This window comes from Schistosoma haematobium, chromosome 2 (genome assembly GCF_000699445.3).
Source record: "Schistosoma haematobium chromosome 2, whole genome shotgun sequence".
NCBI classification, from domain to species: domain Eukaryota; kingdom Metazoa; phylum Platyhelminthes; class Trematoda; order Strigeidida; family Schistosomatidae; genus Schistosoma; species Schistosoma haematobium.
This window is the reverse complement of record NC_067197.1, coordinates 34,132,661-34,152,263: the sequence shown is the minus strand read 5'-3', so window position 1 is coordinate 34,152,263 and position 19,603 is coordinate 34,132,661. Positions and strand designations below refer to the sequence as shown.

The 19,603-nt window shown below is 35.3% G+C and overlaps 1 protein-coding gene across 2 annotated transcripts in view; it reads left to right on the top strand.

Annotated features, from left to right (window-relative positions):
• Window positions 1–19,603, top strand: part of MS3_00006786 (uncharacterized protein) — a 41,016-nt gene that overhangs the window by 10,500 nt on the left and 10,913 nt on the right. The window contains exons 10-14 of one of the 2 annotated variants that reach the window (XM_051215015.1): window positions 693–1,003; window positions 3,294–3,494; window positions 9,446–9,652; window positions 13,248–13,364; window positions 14,847–15,003. In XM_051215015.1, the coding sequence (XP_051068198.1) occupies window positions 693–1,003; window positions 3,294–3,494; window positions 9,446–9,652; window positions 13,248–13,364; window positions 14,847–15,003 (993 nt within the window). Of the gene's footprint in view, window positions 1–692; window positions 9,653–13,247; window positions 13,365–14,846; window positions 16,356–19,603 lie in introns of those variants that run through there. The other variant, XM_051215016.1, reaches the window with a different exon arrangement.

Here is a 19,603-nt window from a genome sequence, read left to right as displayed (position 1 = left end):
TGAATAACATTGTATTAGAAATTAATATGTCATTTGTAGACGATTTTTCCAATGATAAAATTTCTATTGTATAAGCTTAAGACAGTTTTGTAAAGGAGAACTCAAAGTGTGTAAAGTCTTCAAGAGATTTCACCGAAGTAAACAAAATTCAATGATATGGTTTCCTGTATTTGGGTGCGTGGAGTATCAATTGTATTGGATATTTTTGAGCTTGAGAAATACTTCATATTGTTAAATTAATTTCCGTGTCGGGTTTAAGAGCAACTGTATTTGGATTACACACATGTGTTTTGTGGTGCGAACTCAGTTTATTTCCGTTACTACAAATAAGCAGGAAGTACCCTCATCCGAGCAACAAATATGATCGAAAAGCCTAAACATGATTTCCTATTTGCACTCCACTTTCTCATCATTTAAACAGTTTAGTACAGTGAGCCACAGTGAAATAAGATACTGTGCTTGTTCACAGACTGTTTTCTTGTTTTTTGTGTTGTCTACACAAATAATGTTTCATGTTCAGAGAGTTGACACGAAGTGCTAATTTGAAAAACCGACTATATCAGTTGTTATGAATACTTTGCTGTTCTAATTACTCGAAATTCACTGGATCATATTGATTTTCACTTTGGACTTTGTATTTAAGACCATACTAACCCCGGTGTATTTCCAAATAATATTGTTTTCTATTAAAGGTGAAAGTGTTCCAGTTACCAAAATTCCCTTACCCGATTCACCATCAAAGGGTACGTTATTCGATATCAAAGTTCATGGTCGGCATATTTTATTTGCTGGTACTACTGTTATTCAAACAAGAAATTATGCAGATGAGCGAGTTCTGGCTGTTGTTGCACGCACTGGCTTTTACACTGTCAAGGGTGAGCTTGTACGGTCAATTCTGTTTCCGAAACCTCTAAAATTCAAATTCACTCAAGATTCCTTCCGGTTTATTTTTGCTTTGTCTATTCTTGCTGTGATTGGTTTGGGAGTTTCAATCTACTTAATGGTAAGTAGGGATGTTTTTATGCAGAATGTGTAGTTGTTTTCACCTGTCATTTGGTTACTGATGCTTTTCCACCATTCATTCCTTATCTCGTCCACCTTTTCAATACAATTTGCTCAGTTGGGGATTTAATTTCTGATTTAAATATATTTTCTATTGGATTGTGTAAAGTTTAACATATTGTGTATTGACTATGGTAGCCATGTAATTAAATCGCTTCTACGACACTATCCTTTGGATAACGTGGATAACCTATTATAATAAAGTCTCTAGTTTTATTGATTATATATTAAGATGATAAAGTCCTGTTTGGTGAATATGGTGGTGAAATTCGAAGTCATCTGACATTGTGTCTTTTTACCACTTCTACGTGGTAGGCCTCAATTTGGCTTTTTTTCTTTGTTTTGTCGTTTGATAATACCTATGATGACCTTAAATCAATACTTCCCCCATTGACGTTGGCTATTTCCTGATTGGATACTCCTTCTTTTTATGTTATCTTGTTTTGCACATCTTATGGTACTCAATCTACTACAAAGAACTTATTTGTGTAGTTCTTTTTTCCTTCCTTGGACACTCGCTTTCAAAAGATCTAATTCTCTCCTCTTATTACCTGCTTTGCATTCAAATGCGGTTGAAGCATTTTTGTCACACAGCAGCTGTAAATATTAGTTACGTGTAATAACGAATAATTGGATTCCATGTTTTAGGTGTCGTACTTTTATGTTCTTTAAAAGATTCCAAATGGTTATCACAGTATTTTTGAAAAGATCTGGTCAATTTCACCCAAAGGGTACTAAGAGATCATGATTTAAGATCTGGATGAATAAAGTCCTTCTGTTGACAAGCATTTTTATATCACAAATGTTCTTGTCACTCATTGTATCCAAAATGATTTAATATAACTGTGGGTTTACTTGGGATAAAGTACGAATGAACAAAATTCCCACGAATTAGCGTTGGAATAAAATGTACTTCAGATAAAGTACACTTATTGTGTACTTCTTCCACATCGTGTCATCACTGTAAGATTGGACAGTGAACTTTGTTTTATGAATTTTAAGAGATTTTAGTGTTGCTCACAGGCGGCTTTTACTAATATAGGTCCCTATTAGGTGAATTCTATCTGAATTTGAATTTCGTTCACTCGTGTCCATTTTATAAGCCCATCAACGTATTGCGTTGTTTTTGAACCATCTTATCCTACTGTTTTATACATGCGAATTCTGAAAATAATGTTTGTCAGAAATGATAGGAACAGCTAAAAATGACAACGAATGATGTTTATTGTAATCTTATTGATAAGTCTTCTAACTGAACACCAGATTCAGTTCCTAAGCTCTTCTAGTAACCCCCAGGTTAAATCTACACAGCAACTTGAACACGGGAGAAAAGGGGTGAATTCTGGAAGATTCACTTTACTCCAAAGATTCGTTTTATGTTCAGAAAATCTAGTGTTTTTATAGTATTTCAGATGGCCTTGGGTTTCCGGCAAATTATGGGACGCTACTAAACATAGTAGCAGTATAGGTAATCATCCAATCAGAAATTCGACATGTGACTTTTCACTTTACAGATGTTTCTGGCGAAACTTTTAATGAACACCTATTGGTTAAGATGCTTCTCAGTGTTTTCAGTCTTTTTTTTTGCCTTTTTTTCGAGGTTTTCTGGATCTCTCTAACACTTATGTGCAGGAATGGATGTCTACATGCTCACCATCTGATCAAAATCAGCCTTCAAATCAGTCATTCAGGAACAACGTAGAACTTTGTACGTACGTACGTACATCAATTCGAGTTGCCATATCACATTAGCACAGAAATACAATTGTTGATTCAAATTCCGTAGTGGTAGAGGTAGTAAAAGTATAAGCAGTAATCGGAAAGATTAGGGTTTGAAGATGTTATACAAGGAGTATAATCTAGTGAAATAAATTTGGAATGAGAAAAAAAAGGAAACATGAATTCAGAAGATTAGAATTCTGGAGAACACAAAGAGTGGATGTACCTGCGCCATTGCAAACGATTTTGAGCCATGTCATTCAAGGTCTCTAACTATCGGTTGCTATCGCTTTGAAATGGATTTTATTAATTGTTTTTACTGGATACTTTTAACCCTTTACTTTCAAATTTACTTCAAACAATATATGGGTGGCACGTATTTTCAGTTTAGTTCTGATTATTACCCAATTTGATGTCTCCACTATTACTCGCGTATTAGACACTATAAAATGTAACTGAATATAATGTGTTTATTATGAATTTTTTTCAAATGATTGAAATTGTTGTTTTAGATCAGAGTTAATGTTGGTGTTGGTGACATTATCCGTCGAGCGTTAGATTTAGTTACTGTAGTGGTACCACCAGCCTTACCTGTTGTAATGACAGTAGGAGTTGTTCTAGCTCAACGACGTTTGCTATCGCATGGGATTTTTTGTGTCAATCCAACCGTGATCAATGTCTGTGGAGTAATCAATGTAGCTTGTTTTGATAAAGTAAGACTTTTCTCGCTGCTTTCAGCTTATTATTTCTGACCTGCCTTTCTAGAGTTTAATATGAGTGACTATTTTGACCGTTTGTATGTACCTTTAAGAATGAATCCATTTAAGTTTGTGAATCCCCTTATGATAAAGGGTTTGTTGGATTGGAATGCCTCCAAATGCCCTGGTGAGGCCGAGGGCGAAGAGAGTCACCACTCCCTCTCGAAATGCTCCCAAGTGGCCATGTGCATACAACCACCACCAGGGAAGTCCTACTCACTGCCTTCTCGCGGCGCGGGTGCTGTTTACGAAATTGAGAGGACGAAAAGCAAATGTCCGGAGCCTTAACTTGGTTGGTGGACACTGAGAGTCTATCTAGAGGACTTAGAAAACCCTGATCCCAAACCAATGGTGCACATGGGCTAAAGTATCCTGATGGAACGAATGGCGTATGAGCCGGTGGTTGGCCACCGGCTACCATGGGACTGCATCTTTTGACGTTGCTCCACTACCTTGTGGATTAGACCTTTAGGTCAAAGACTCGGGATGTGCCCCCTCAAGAAAACCACCTGCACCCGGGCTGTATCCCGCCCCCACACGCAAATCAAATGATGATTTGTGGCGCATATCTGTTTGGTGCCTCCTTGTACCAATGTTTATATGTTTAAATAAATAAATAGATTGGAAACCACGAAGTGAATTTCGATTCAATTGTCTCCGGGGTCTTGAATTATGACCAGTTAAGCTAAATCTGTCTCATCGGTTAGAAAGTATTAGTACTACACATAAATAAGATTTTATTTCCTACCAAGCTTGGGAGTTTTGTTATTTCACTTTTATTGTACGAATTCCCCAATTATTTTCGAATCGTATTGTGTATACCTAATATTTTTTACTACCACTTCGGTATTCACCTTGATAATTTAATCTTTCTGTGTCGTTGTGGTGTGTAAAGTTGGGCCGATTCATATTTGTGCTTGATGTGCTACATTGCTTATGGTTGACTATTTAATGTAGTTATCTTAATGTCGTCAGCTAAATAAATTTTCTCCAAATAACGAAATTCAGACTTTTCTGGTAGGCTACTGATTACGGATGTTACTGATGGCAGATGATGTTATTTGGTTTTATGGGTCGGAGATAAGGGGGAGTGATGTAAAAGGTATAAGTCAGTAAATCACAGTTTACTATCAATATGATTGTGTCGTAACTGTACTCCTTGTAAACACCAATACTGTTCATATACTGTAAACAAGTTGTTCAGCTAGAATTTCAAACTATTGTGTTACAGGTTGAAACTCTGTGTGGCATAGCACAGTCTACTAGTATTTTTTAGTTGTCATAGAACTAGTTTACTCTGAAGTCTAATGTTTTTCTGAAAGATTTTTCTATATATCACTAGTAGTTTGACTGAGTGTTCTTGTAATTGGCAAACTAATAGGTAAAATTGATAATGTTCACTTAATGAGTTACACAGCTAACTTGACCAAAAATGATTTCAATTTGATATACATAGTTCCCTTTATAATCTTAAAGAGAGCAAGAACGAAGGTTGGTTCAGAATAATATGAATTCATTTTATTTTGTTAGATTCTCATCTTCTGTTTACAACCTATAATATTTTAAAATCGGAGTTAATACAGATATTGATGTACTCATAAATACGAAGGTGATTCGAAATGAATCCATTTGACCTTAGACTTTTCGGAATATGTTCTTTGAATCGGACGTAGACTCTACTAATCTACCAATGTAACTGCCTTGTAAACGCACGTAAATATGTATACACAGTTAGTGATAACATGAAAGGGATACCTATCGACCTTTGATTGTGTTGAAAAACATGTTTCTTTGGACAGGACAATCAGTCCAGCTGCAGCATAAGTATTTGTCAATGCAGTTTGTAGTTTCATATTGATTGACCCTGTGACATCAACACTTTTGATATCAAGTTGAATAAAAATAGGTTTTTCATTTACTGTAGTTTCTTGGAGTTTTTTATCTCTACATTTTGCATATTTCTCAATTATTTCAATGCTCATCGATAATAATTATCTAATGTTTCAATGGAAAGTATGAAATCAGAAGCCATGCAAATTATTAAAAATATATCCACATGATTATATATATATATATATTTCTTCAGTGTTTTTTCCAGTCTAATTTTTTCATTCATCTTAATGATGATGTTCTTTTATGTATTCTTAGGTTGTTCTATCCTTTATTTTGTAACGTAATTATTAGTTATTCTGTCCTATTTCTACTGTACCGTTCTGCTCTAGACGTTTTTCTCACATCGGACTCTGGATAGATTGTAAGTGACACAGTACAAATTAGACACTCGTGTTTTCTTTTTCTTTCAGACGCCTCAAAAATCTTTCATGCTTAATTATTCTGTGTATTTCGCCGCTTACTTATTCCCTATTTCTTTATTTTCCATTTATCTCCAAGATACGACTACCAATTCAACACTATGATCTTGTTATATTACCTTATTTTAACTAACTATCTTGAAATATAGTTTTTTTTACTTAACTCATTTTAATCCTAATACATGTATCAAGCTGCATACTAGAGCATAATTTCAGTAGTATCTTTGAACTTTCTAATGTGTATAAATGAGTAGTTACTACCTGAGTGTGCCATTAGTTGTTAATTATCTAACCTATCAGTATGGGGTTGTAGGGGTTGTTGAATTTCATTGAAATCATTAACGGATCTAAGTTAGACACTATTCAAAACCTGGAAGCACTAGATGGCCATTTCGTTCCACTATGGTACTCCTCATCAGTGCCTTTCCACAACAAAATGGTCGTCCAGTGCTTTCATTCTTTCAGTGGTGGTCTAACTAGGTTGGACTTGTGATTTCGATGAAACCAACTAAGCTATTCAATGTTGATTTTAACTTTGTTTTGTCTTGAGTTTGCTTTTCTTTTAAATATGCTTTTTAATAACATATGCTAGCTTTTTGTGTCATATTACGTAAAGTGTTATGTAAGGGTTGTTAGCTATATCAGCTACCATGACAATCACATTCAATTAGCTAGATTGATCAGAATCTTGGTGTTTATAATGTGAACACAAAATGAGAAAAATTAAGGACAATTTTTTGGTAAATGACTAAAATGAACTCAACTATATATGTCTATTATTAACCAAACTTAAACTTTCAAATCGATTATCAGATTATCTTAATCGTTTCATTAACGGGGTGCACTGTCCAATTGTACTTCACAAATGAAAATCATCAGCATCTGAAAAACTTCATCTACTAACAAACTAAAAAATAATGATCAGTTGAATCACCTCTTCACATTACCGAAACGACTAAGCTCCGGTTCACAAAAAAATACTCATGAAAATGTGCTAAAGTGAATTGGATAATTATTGGAAAAGATAGAAAATGGAAATTAACCCTAGTTTAATAAAAAAATTCAAGAATTCATCTCTGTTTCTAATGTTTGTGACTTGATAACAGTGTCGAGGTAATCTGCGCATATACGATAAGTGGCTGAACAATTACAATCCTAAGCGTCAATGCGAAGATTCAAACAACCAATACAAGGTGAATTCAACTTCACCTCATTGCACAAGCCCGTGGTTATTAGGACTCGGCAGCTAAGTGGATAATGCAAAGGCGCTTGAAGCGAACGGTACTGGGTTCGAGTCGCGAAATGTACATCAACTCTGGGATACAGGTACATCCATCTGACGAGTCCCGAATAGGACAAAGCGTGTGCCCTGAATTTCACTGCCAGCTACCATCCATCTCTGCTTATCAAGAATAAACGTACATGTATTATTGATTTTGCTTTTTAAAAAAACCTAGATAAACACTGCGAACATCGTGTTCTTGCCTACCTGCTGTGTTTAGCTTTGATAATCATACCGCCTTTACTAACCTTTCCCATACTTCTCATCATAAATTTGCTCAAAATACGAAATGTTGTTTTTCTCTATATTTCATTTTCGTTTTATTGAGCAAATATAGGCTATTCCGTAATTGAAACAGATACAAAGTCTGATTCAATAGTGATCAGCCATATATAATCCTCACTTAAGAAAACCTCATCTGTGGATTTAGATGTTTTTCTTGTTTTTAGCAGCAGTATTAAAGTAGACAGAGTTAATCTGAATAGGACTGAACGAAACCTAAATAAGTTTTGTGAAGTTCATATGGTAGTATTTCTTCATTCTTCGATATTGCCAACTAGCGTTTTGACCTGTATTAAACTATATAGACTACCACACATGTAGTTGTTATCCACTCAAATCAAAATAATCTGTAGTGTTGCATTCACATACACCTTATCCTGTTAGATATTTATAAGAAAATACATAATTTCTGCGGACTATTTCAATATCCTTTTTTACTTTAATAGTTGAGATCATGAGTCAATTGCAGCTAGACCACCATGGATACCTGGAAGCACTGGATAGCCTATTGTGGGACTGCTCAGCAGTGAGCATCCAAGATCCCGCCTCGCGAGATGCAAACTCAGGACCCTTCGGTCACTGGTACTAATGCTTAACCTCTAGACCACTGAGTCGGCATCCAACGATGTTAATGTCTAACTTCAACTGATCCATGAACTTAAGCGACACATCCACCCTGGTCTTCAGTGAGTTACTGTCTCACAACAGGCCCGGTTGAATTGAATAATTTCATATCATGATTTTAACAATTAAAGTGTGTCGACAAATTTATACCCGTTACTGCCGATAGTAAACAAAGTCAAGTAATTTGATATTAATCCAGTTACCCTAGGTCTTGGGGATTAAGTAATTATATATATCTTGGATATTTTTTGTGGTAAGGTGAATTATTTGATGAGTTGTACATCGTATAAATAAAATAGTTGAATAGTTACTTCTGTGTGCTTCATAATGGACTGAAAATCTACCAATTTTCTAAGTTTCCAGTGTATTGAATATTCAAATTATTGGGTGGCCAATAGTACAAACTGTGTATTGATTCCAACAATATTCATTTTCTTCCACACTTTTGTTTATAGATGAGCGGATAACGTGTAAATTAAAACAAGTTCCATTCGCTTAGTTCATTACTCAGACCTTCTGATTGTTTCTCGTATGATATCTTTGAGTGAATGTAAAATTATGGTGAATTCACTGTCATGGACAGTTAAAAATCAACGAAATTGAATAATTTCATATCATGATTTTAACAATCAAAGTGTGTCGACAAATTTATACCCGTTACTGCCGATAGTAAACAAAGTCAAGTAATTTGATATTAATCCAGTTACCCTAGGTCTTGGGGATTAAGTAATTATATATATCTTGAATATTTTTTGTGGCTTAGTGTTTCGTGAAAACAATTCATCTACTCATTTTGCATATTATCATTAGTGTTTTGTAAGTTGTTTTCATGTTGCTTACTAATAATGATTGTGTTTGTCTTTGGAATTTCGGATTGGATCAGAATAATGATTGATTTTCTACTTATCTCTGTTACATGTTGGATACCGTGTTATTCCTTTAGATGTTACAAGCTAATGTGATTTTTCTCGATTGTGTTTGTTGGTAAACCTCAGTAGTTCCTCGGAAACTCCCTTAAAAGCTGGTAAACGTCTCAACACACTTTGTCCTTCCGACGTTCAATAGAAACTTTCGCGAGGATTCCAGAACACGATTTGTGATGTGTTTTATCCTGCCTAAATAATTACTGATTATGTCACCACATTAAGCTAAACATGTTTTGAGAACGTCAAGGTCATCCATAAACCTGAAGATACATGAATTTTCTGTACCTGGACCAACCTTGAAACTAGAGGTTCTTTTGATACTTTCCGACTGTTGTTTTGTGTTTGGTGTTCAAGTGTAAGAAAATCTTGTGGAGTGGGTAGTGGTTAGAAAGTCAGTATGAAGTATTAAGTTATTCAGAAATAGGCTTTGAGATCTAAATGAACTATACATCTTTTCCGTTTTTTCATGATTTTTAATAGACGGGCACTTTAACGGAAGATGGTTTGGATATGTGGGGTATCATTCCTTATGAAGATGGTTTATTTGGAGATCCGGAATTAGAACCATCAGAGTTGGATAATGGTCCTCTAATGGAATGTTTAGCGACTTGTCACTCATTGACATTGATTGAAGGAGTTCTGTGTGGAGATCCTCTGGACTTAAAGATGTTCCAGTCAACTAAATGGGTAAGGATTGTAGATGGTTCTAGTTTTTTTCTACTCACAATTTTTCCTTCTCTGAAACCTAAATGTCGTAGTTACTTTGAGGTCGTTGTAAGATTCGCACATCCTAACATGTGAATTAACCTACTAGATATTTTTGGTACAGGCATGAAGGTTCTGATTGTGTGTTCCCGCCGACAGAATGAGGGTTTGAGAAATGATCGACTTTGAACGTAGTTGACTGTGACCCCACCGATGGTTTCAGCTATCTTTTGTGTTTACTACTTATTGAAAACCAGGATGTCATTCAAAATCAGTTTGACTGGGAAATTCTTGAAGCAAGGAGATTCCACAACTTTGACTTGTTAAGCCTTGTGGTAGATTCCCATACAACAGAATGATTCTCAAACTGTATGAGACTGGATTTCCGGATTTTATTTCTGCTAGTTATCAAATATATTTCGATAAAATACAAATTTAGGTACATTGAGGGGTATTTTCTAAAATATCACAAAATGCTTGTTTAAAGGGTATGTGTGTATAAGAAACTGAATTTCCGCATTTTATTTCTGACAGTTATCAAATGTACATCTATGTACGGCGGCCTGCTTGAATATCTGGGCTACGTGTTTCTGCCATCTGATTATTTCAACAAGTTATCTGTTTTTTCATTCGTTTTAACTTATCATTATGTCCATTAATCGCATAACCTATTTAGGCGATTTTATGAAAAGCTTACGACCTTTTGCTGCACAAGTTACAAAAAAGTACTATAAAAGACATCGTGGTGGGTGGCAATATGCGTTAAAGAGAATGAATATTAATCGTATGTCGATTCCCGAGCTTCTAAATTCTAACTGCCGATCACTAATCAACAAAGTGGACTATCTGTAGTTCCTACTTAGTCAAAATATGTATCGTAATTGTCGTGTCATCACAATTCAAGAATCTTGGTTAAGTGATTTACAGGATGACTGCCCAGTATCACTACGTGGTTTCATAATTTATCGTCAGGATCGATCAAACAATAAAAAGAGGTGTGGTGGCGGTGTAGCTACGTTTGTAAACATAAACTGGTGTCGATCTTCGTTTGTGTGTTTTAAGTTTTCAAATGACTTTATCGACTGTCTAACTCTAAAATGTCGTCCAAAACATCTGAATAAATGCAAATATGTTTATGTTACCAATATCTACGTGATTCCAGATTGCACATCATCTGCGCTATCTGTTTTCGCTGATGAATTCACTGAGTTCGCAGTTTCTGCCTTCAATGATTCACTTTCAGTTGTATGTGGTGATTTCAGTTCATGTGACTGTAGCTTCCTTTCGTCACTAGGTCACCAAAGCGTAGTAGATTTTCCTACTCGTTTGGACGCTCATTTAGACTTCGTTTTCATTAATGACGTGGGTATATATGCGACTCGTAAACGTGTTCAATTGTCTAGCTCGGACCACTGTATAATTCGTGTTCTATCTACAGTATATGGAAAACATGTGAAGAGTGCACTCTTACATCAAACTAAGAAAGTCAAATATAGGAATTACTCAGAAGAAAATATCCGAAATCTGAAAAAAACATGTTTCATACGACTAACTGGCAATTATTTACAGATGACTCACTGGAAAACACTACTGATGTTATCACTTGTTACCTTAAATTCTGTTCTGATATTTGTTGTCCCACTGAAACCATTTTTGTAAGTTTTGATCGACTTACATCTTCACAACTAAAACGACTACGGAGGGTGAAAGAATGTACGAGGATGAAAACTCTAGTGACGTTCGTAAGCTAAATGGTCTGATAAACCTAGAGATTAGACGTCTCAACTGTATGTTTACTCAAAAACTCTCCAAGTATGTGGAAACTGTTTAAAGAACTTACAGGTGACAGACAGTTTAGGAGCGATAACCAGCTGAATGTTTGTGACTTAAATAAGTTTTTGTACGTCAGTCATCTGATGTGATGCTCCCTTTATCCACGGGTTTAAAGAATAGCTGTGTTCCTAGTTTCACTGAGACTGATGTACGAAGATGTCTCCAGTCACTTAATTCATCCCGACGTTTGGGACCTGATGGTATCCCAAACATCCTTTTTAAAAAGTGTGCTCACGTCCTATGTTATCAATTCACAACTACCTTTAACAGATCAGTTTGCTTACAGACGCAGAGAAGCACTTTAGATGCTATTGCTGTTCTGCATCACAACATAGTGTTCAACTTAGAAAAGGGTCAGAAGTATGTTCGATGTGCTTTTCTGGACTATACTTCAGCTTTTGATTCTATACCAAGACAACGTTTACTTAACAAGTTAATCAGCGTCAACACTGACAGCTGGATAACCAACTGGCTATGTTCCTACCTCTCTGGAAGGGAACAGTACACTGTATTTGGAGGAAAGTGTTCAGAGTCTCTACTGTCTCATGAAGGTGTACCACAAGGAGTTGTTCTTTCACTTCTTCTCTTCTCTTTTTTTCTGCATCATCTGCCATCTTCCACAGAAAACACTCTTGTGAAATATGCGGATAGTCTCACTGTATGTATGCCTATCTCTTCCTCTTTACATTCCATAGAAATGAATGAGTTTTGTTTCGTATTGATTGTTGGTCTGTTGGTAGTGGTCTCATACTTAATGCGTCTAAATGTCAAGCTGTTAACTTTAGCATGAGACATGAACGGAATCTAAACACCATTTTGAGATCCCATAATGCTTGTACCATTGGAGACTCTTAGATAAACACAGTGTCGAAGGTCAATTATCTTGGTGTCACCTTTTCCTCTGATCTATCTTGGTCTTCCCACGTTTTATTGTTATCGAAGAAGGCTTTCCGTCTGACTTACTACATAAAGAGATTGCATGCTCTCGGGATTACTCGTCATTTACTCTTACAATTTGTCAATTCTTGCATATTACCTATTATTCTTTACTGTTCTCCATTATTCTTTCCCGGGCTTTTGAGAAAAGACTTTGCTGTATTGCGGAGAGTGCTGAAGGCAGTTAGCAAGATGTGTGGTGAATCTTTCGAGATCATAATTAATGTGGTTGTGGATAGACACCTAAAGTCATGCAAACTCCTGATAGGTGTTATTTTATCAGATACTAACCATCCCCTTCACTCTTATCTATCTCCTTGTATATCTCCTGGTAGAACGAGACGTAATTACATTAAAATCCATGCACTCAAGCAAAAGTATAAAAGCTGTATAATACCTTACCTAGCAAATATACTCTGTGACGAACAGGTTGTTGGAGTTAACCTAGTCAATAACCTGCATTCTAAACATGTCTCTTATTTGAAAAGTTGTACAGTTTTTCAGATCCTTTTTAAATCTTTTTCCCCTCTTTTTGTTTTTGTTTCTGTTTTTTTGTGTTAGGAACTTGTTGAAATACTCTGTATTGAGAATTCTATATTGTACGAAAATATAATATTCAATAAAGCCATTAAATAAATAAATAAATATATTTCGATAAAATACAAATTTAGGTATATTGAGGCGTATTTTCTAAAATATCACAAAAGCTTGTTTAAAGGATGTATGTGTATAGGTCTTCAACAACATGTTTATTGACGTAAACAAATTGCTTGTCGATCGCGTTTTCGTTTTGTGTTGTTTTTGTCAGGAACTCATTGAAGAAGCTGCTGATCACTGTAAATTTGAAATGGCTGTCCCTGCTATCGTACGTCCATCCAGTAAAACCAGTTTGACGGAAAAGACTTCTGAAAAATTCAATGGTGATGTAAGTTATGTTATGTAGTTAGGTTGGTGTCTTTACACTACCGTCTCTTGTACACTTGATATAAAATGCCGACTATTCCAACCTAAGAGAGAGAGTTGACATATGTTCTGATGATAAAATGTGGAGTAGTGTTGATTTTTGTGCTGGACATAGCAACTGCTCTGGTCCTTGTTGTCCTGTTCTACTTAACTGTCTTGTCGTTTATTATCAGTTAACTGTCGGCTTACATCAGTTATTCAGTTTCGCGATACGCCATCACCCTGTAGTAAGTTTTTGAAATTGCGCAAAGTCAGACTAAACCAAACTTGTACTCATGCTAGGAAAATTAACCATGAATATTCTTTTTGCAGTTAAGTCCCAAACCATGAAAATAAAGGTTTGAATGTGGAATACTTTTTTCGCAACGAGATGATAATGAATTCCTAGGATCGTTGTTTATGTATACTTTGAATGTTACTGCGAAACAAGACAGCTTAGTGTGTTAGAAATATCATCAGAATAAACTGGATTAATAAAACTCCATGAAAGTCTGTTGGGGATATGTACAAACTAAGGATTTCAACAGAGGAAAACTGTTAATCGCAATTCGTATGATATAACTTATAGATTAGTAACGGTGCTCAATTATGTTACATTTTTTGAGGAGGGATGTTGACGATAACTATTTTTCGCTGTCGTCCATTTAACTGATTGTCTTAAAAAGCCACCTACATTTACGTTCCTATATCAGCAGACATACATGTGGCACTATAGTTGTCTACAAAGTCAAAATACCTGTGGTTTGTTTTTGGATAATCTACACCGTAGGTAAATGTAGTTTTATCAATTTATAGAGATGTACTTGAAAAACACATCTATGGAGACATTGAATGTTGATGGCATCATTCACTATAATTTAAGCTGAATGTTGATTCCCATCGATTGAATCAGTGTAGTTGTAAGTAAAAGACCAATATGGGGCTTGACTTCTGTAGCGTTGTGGAAGCCTTCACCTCTATTTCCAACCATGTTTTATTTAACTATGTTAAGCTCTAAGTGAAGGTCAATTGTTGCTACTAAGGTATCTGGTTTGACATAGTTTGCCTAGGCATTGACAAAATGGTCGTTTATACGGTTTCATGGTTTAGCTCTTTAATGATCGAACTTATTTTCAAGTAATGTTGTTATGTTTCGGCATCCTAAAACTTGTTGGAATTGGGTATCATGGTCACTACTTGCCCTTATAGACTTACGGTATGAAATCACCTAAGGTAATGCTAAAACACAGTGAATATCTGAATACAACGCAGGTGATTTTGGTAAACAATATTTATAGTGTTCGGAAAGCATAGATGGATTATTAGCTTATTCCAATAGATTATAATATTTTTAGAGTTTGAGGTTGCTGCATGTCAGCTGAGTAAATTACGACTTCCTTCTTTTCTCTGTTCTATAAAAATGCTTTTTATTGAAATTGAAAATCCTGATTTCACACACTTGTAGGATATTCCATATGAAGTGGGTATTTTACGTCAATTTCCATTCAGTTCTTCATTACAACGTATGTCTGTGATTACTCGTGCTCTCAATCAAAATCATTTCAATATCTATACTAAAGGTGCACCTGAAACTATTGAATTATTGTGCAGATGTGATACTAGTAAGTAAAATGTGAATATTGTCAAGAATTATTTTTTAAAATGTTAATCCAACTGGTCAGTCATATTCAACGTTAAACCTAACACAAACATATATCAACACAATTTCCGACACCATTTTAACACTCTGAGACGAAATGATAAATATGTATACCAAAGTGGTATTAACATTATGTACAGTAAGATGATTTGGCGTGTACAATCTTGTTCAAGAAAGTTTCTTGAATTCGTGTGACAAAATGTATTTAATCCTTTTAAAAGTGAAGATGTTGACAGCCGCTGGTTATACTATCCAACATCTTACATCGAAGTAGTGAGTTGTTGGACAGCTTAAGATAGGTTATAAATATCTTACGTGATGAAAGTTCACACTTTCATCAACTAATTTGTTATCTCGTTGGTTACCTAGTACGTAACTATTGCATCGTTCACTCGCTTCCTGAGCTCTTCTAGTAACTTCCATGCTAAATCTACACACCGACTTGAACACAAGAGAAATTGCGCCAAATTTGGGAAGAACGCTTTACTCCAAGGTTCCTTTTATTACTCCAAATCTAGTGGATTTATAGCATTTCAAATCGATTTGAGTTCGAAAGTTCTGGAATACTTGTAAACATAGTAGCAGTATAGGTAGTCATCCAATCAGGAAAGTGAAATGTACCTTTTCACTTTGTAGATATTTCTGCCAAAACGTCTAAGTGAATGCAGATTGGATATGATGCTTCCCAACGTCTTAAGCTGCCGTTTTGGCTTTTTTCGATTAATTTTATCGGTCTCCTGAACATCATTACCACTAAACCTCTTAGTCAATGAAGTCGGATTGTATATCCAAGTTAAGAAACACTATTCTCGGGTGTTGGAATTAATCCCTATGTTCTAGAACCAGATAAAGGATGATTATTTGTTCTGAACATTCACATCCAAGTCAGAAACCAACCTGGTTTTCCCGCATCTCTTACTGAAGAGCCTTATTAAGCCTTGGATGATTTTGGTTGTTTTCACTTTAAATACTATAAATTCTTGACATTACGTTAATGTGTTTGTGTCAGTTGATAATTGTTTTTAATGAAGTATTGGTAGACCCGGTTAGTGTACATGATGTTAAGATTTCATTTTATTTTCTGAACCTAAATGAGGGTCATTTAAAACGTGTAAATTAATGTAATTATTGTCAATTTGAAACAGATCGCACAAGTAACTGATAACTGGAGATTTGTGGAAATTTTAGTATATATTTTATAATTACGAAACAGAGTCAGTAATAATAATAATAATAATAATAATAATAATAATAATAATAATAATAATAATAATAATAATTAGTCGTTCATTTATTATTGATGAAACATGGTAAACGCTATAGTTTTTTGTTAATTCATCATCTCGTATGTTTCAAGTGTCTATTAATGTTCGATTCAGAGTTTAATGTTTGTAGATTTATTTGTGATATTCACAAGCATCATATGTTTATATCAAATTTAGTTAAATGCTTAATTTTATGTCAAAGGTTATACATTATAAACTGAATCATGAAATATATATGTGACTTACATGAAATTTATTGTCACTTATTGTGTATATACTTATAATTTTTAATAAAAACTGTAGACAAATTTTCAATATTTGTTTTTAATAAAAATGTATTCACAAGACAAATGTGTCGAACTAGTAGCATGCTAGTTTACAAGTTACTTCGGTTAAAGCATACACACAGACATAAATTTTATGTTATTAAAATATGTTTTCATTGTGTTTGACGTCCTGTTTGATATTTCTATGTCATTCAGTATATATATATATATATATATATATATATATATATATATATATATTTAATGACCTATGATACCTACCTGGTTATGTATAAAATGATCATTTGCATTGCTGATTAAGAAATGTTAATTAGAGATTGGCAGGTAAATCCATGATTAGTGGTAGCTTTATAAAATCCACAAGCAAAATGACATATGTGTACATTGTTGTGCTTATATGTGTTCATAATGTATCCAGATGCACAATAAACAATAGACACCAATTTTTTTAAAAAATAAACTAGATTGAGTGATAGTGACTTAAATTTATTGCAGTTGAAATCAAAGGAATACATTGTAGAGATCTTAGAATTGACTGGAGATAAATCTATATTTGTATAATGTAAGTTTATATAAACGTGAGGATAACAGGTTATTCTATTGATAATCGATCAGGATGCTTGTATGGATTTTTTTCAATGCCACAACAGAAGAATAGAGTATTGAAAGTTACCTTAATTACTTACGCCTGTTACCCCTCGTGGAGGAACGCCCACCAGCATTCTCCATCCAACTCTGTCCTGAGCAATTCTTTCCAGATGCTATTCCTCCTTTTGATGTCTGCTTCCAATTCTCGATGTAGTATGTTCTTTGACCTTCCCCTTTTCCATTTCCCTTCATGATTCCAGATAAGCACTTACCTCGTGATGCAATTTGATGGTTTCCGAAATTTGTGTCCTATCTACCTCTAGTGACCTTTCCTGATTTCCTTTTCATCTGGAAGCTGGTTTGTTCTCTCCCACAGAAGGTTGTTGCTGATGGTATCTGGTCAACGGACATTTAGTGCTTTATGTAGAGAATTGTTTATAAATACCTGTACCTTTTTGATGGTGGTTGTAGTAGTTCTCCAAGTTTCAGCTCTGTACAGTAGAACTGTGTTGACGTTCGTATTAAAGATTATGACTTTGATATTGGTCGACAGTTGTTTTGCGTTCCCTATGTTCTTCAATTGTAGGAATGCGGCCCTTGCTTTACCAATCCTCTCCTTTACGTCTGTATTGGATCCTCCTTGTTCATCGATGATGCTGACCAGGTACGTGAAGGTTTCCACGTCTTCCAGAGCTTTTCCATCAAGTGTGATTTGGTTGGTGTTCTCCGTGTTGTATTTGAGGATCTTGCTTTTCCCTTTGTGTATGTTGAGTCCTGTTAATACAGAGGCTGCTGCTACACTAGTTTTCTTCATCTGCACTTGTTCGTGCGTATGGGATAGAGGAGCCAGGTCATCTGCGAAGTCCAAACCGTCTAGTTGCATGCAAGCTGTCCATTGTATTCCATGCTTCCCTTGATATGTGGTGGTCTTCGTAATCCAGTCAACCACCGGAAGAAAGAAAAAGGGCGAGGGTAGACAGTCGTGTCTGGCACCGGTCTTCACTTCGAAAGCATCTGTCAGCTGGTGTGCCTGAACGACTTTGCAGTGTAGTCCGTCGTATGAATTCCGGATGATATTGAAGATGTTGTCATGTCCACCGTGGTATCGAAGAAGATAGTATAAAGTCCTCCTATCCACACTGTCGAACGCTTTCTCATCGTCAAGGAAGTTGATGTAAAGTGACGAGTTCCATTCATTTGATTGTTCAACGATGATCCGTAGTATTGCGATTTAGTCTGTGCACGACTGATTTTTACGGAATTCAATGTTCTGATCTCGAAGTTGGGCGTCTACTGAGTATTTCATCCAGTTCGTCAACATTCTGTTGAAAACCTTTCCTGGTACCGATAGTAGTGTGATTTCTCTGTAGTTTTGACGTTTGCTCAGGTCTCCTTTGTTTGGTATCTTGATGAGGTATTCTTCTTCCCAGTCTTTCGGTACTTGCTTTCCCTCTCAAATGTTCCTGAATAGAACATTGAGTGTCTTTTCAGTGGTTTCTGTGTTTGACTTCAGTGCTTCAGCTAGTATGTTGTCTGGTCCTGCAGCTTTCCCACTCTTGGTTTGTCTGGTAACCATGCTGAATTCCTCGATGGTTGGTGTAGTGATATCTATAGGAAAGCCAGTGTGGGTTACTTCGATGTCTGGTCGTGTAGTGGGTTTGGTATATATTTGGATTAAATCATGTTCAGTGCAGGATTATTTTGCTGCACGTTGATTGTTTATTGTTAATCAATCAGCGCTAGCTGGTACTTGGTGCAGATTCTAGAATCTTCTCTTGTAAAAATTATAAATATACTTGTAAAGTGTGATCGATAAACGAACTCACCAATGATAAGGTGAAACGCCCACCACCACATTATCTTTGACCTTGTATGACTATATCTTGTTTATTCATCAATGTTCATTGTAAAACAATATTTGCCTTGTTGACTCATTTTTCCTATCTTGTAGTTACTGTTTGGTATGTTATTCATGTCTCTGTTATTCTCTGTGCTAATAGTTAACAGTTTGTTTTGTATCCTAACGGTGTTAATTTATGTTTTAGAAACAGATAAAGTTTATCAAGCCAAATAGCTTACTTGTTCTAACTTTGGCTACACCAAGACTGTACTCGACAGTCTAAAGAATAACTTAGAGTTACACCTGTAGGAAATTGCTTCTTACAATACTAACGTTTTTCTTACTGTGATTCCTACTAACATCCAACCTTGTTATTTGGTATATCATTAAGTTCCTAATCAACCGTGTTCTGGTTTGGAGATTTGTCGAATGAACTAGTGTTCAAAAGTACTCAGCAATAAGAGTCGCTGGGTCGTATATGAGAGAAATCATAACATATACCGTATTATTTATATCATGTGAATATGTTAAACATTAAACTAATCAACAGAATTTGTAGGTCAGTGATAATAGTGAAATACA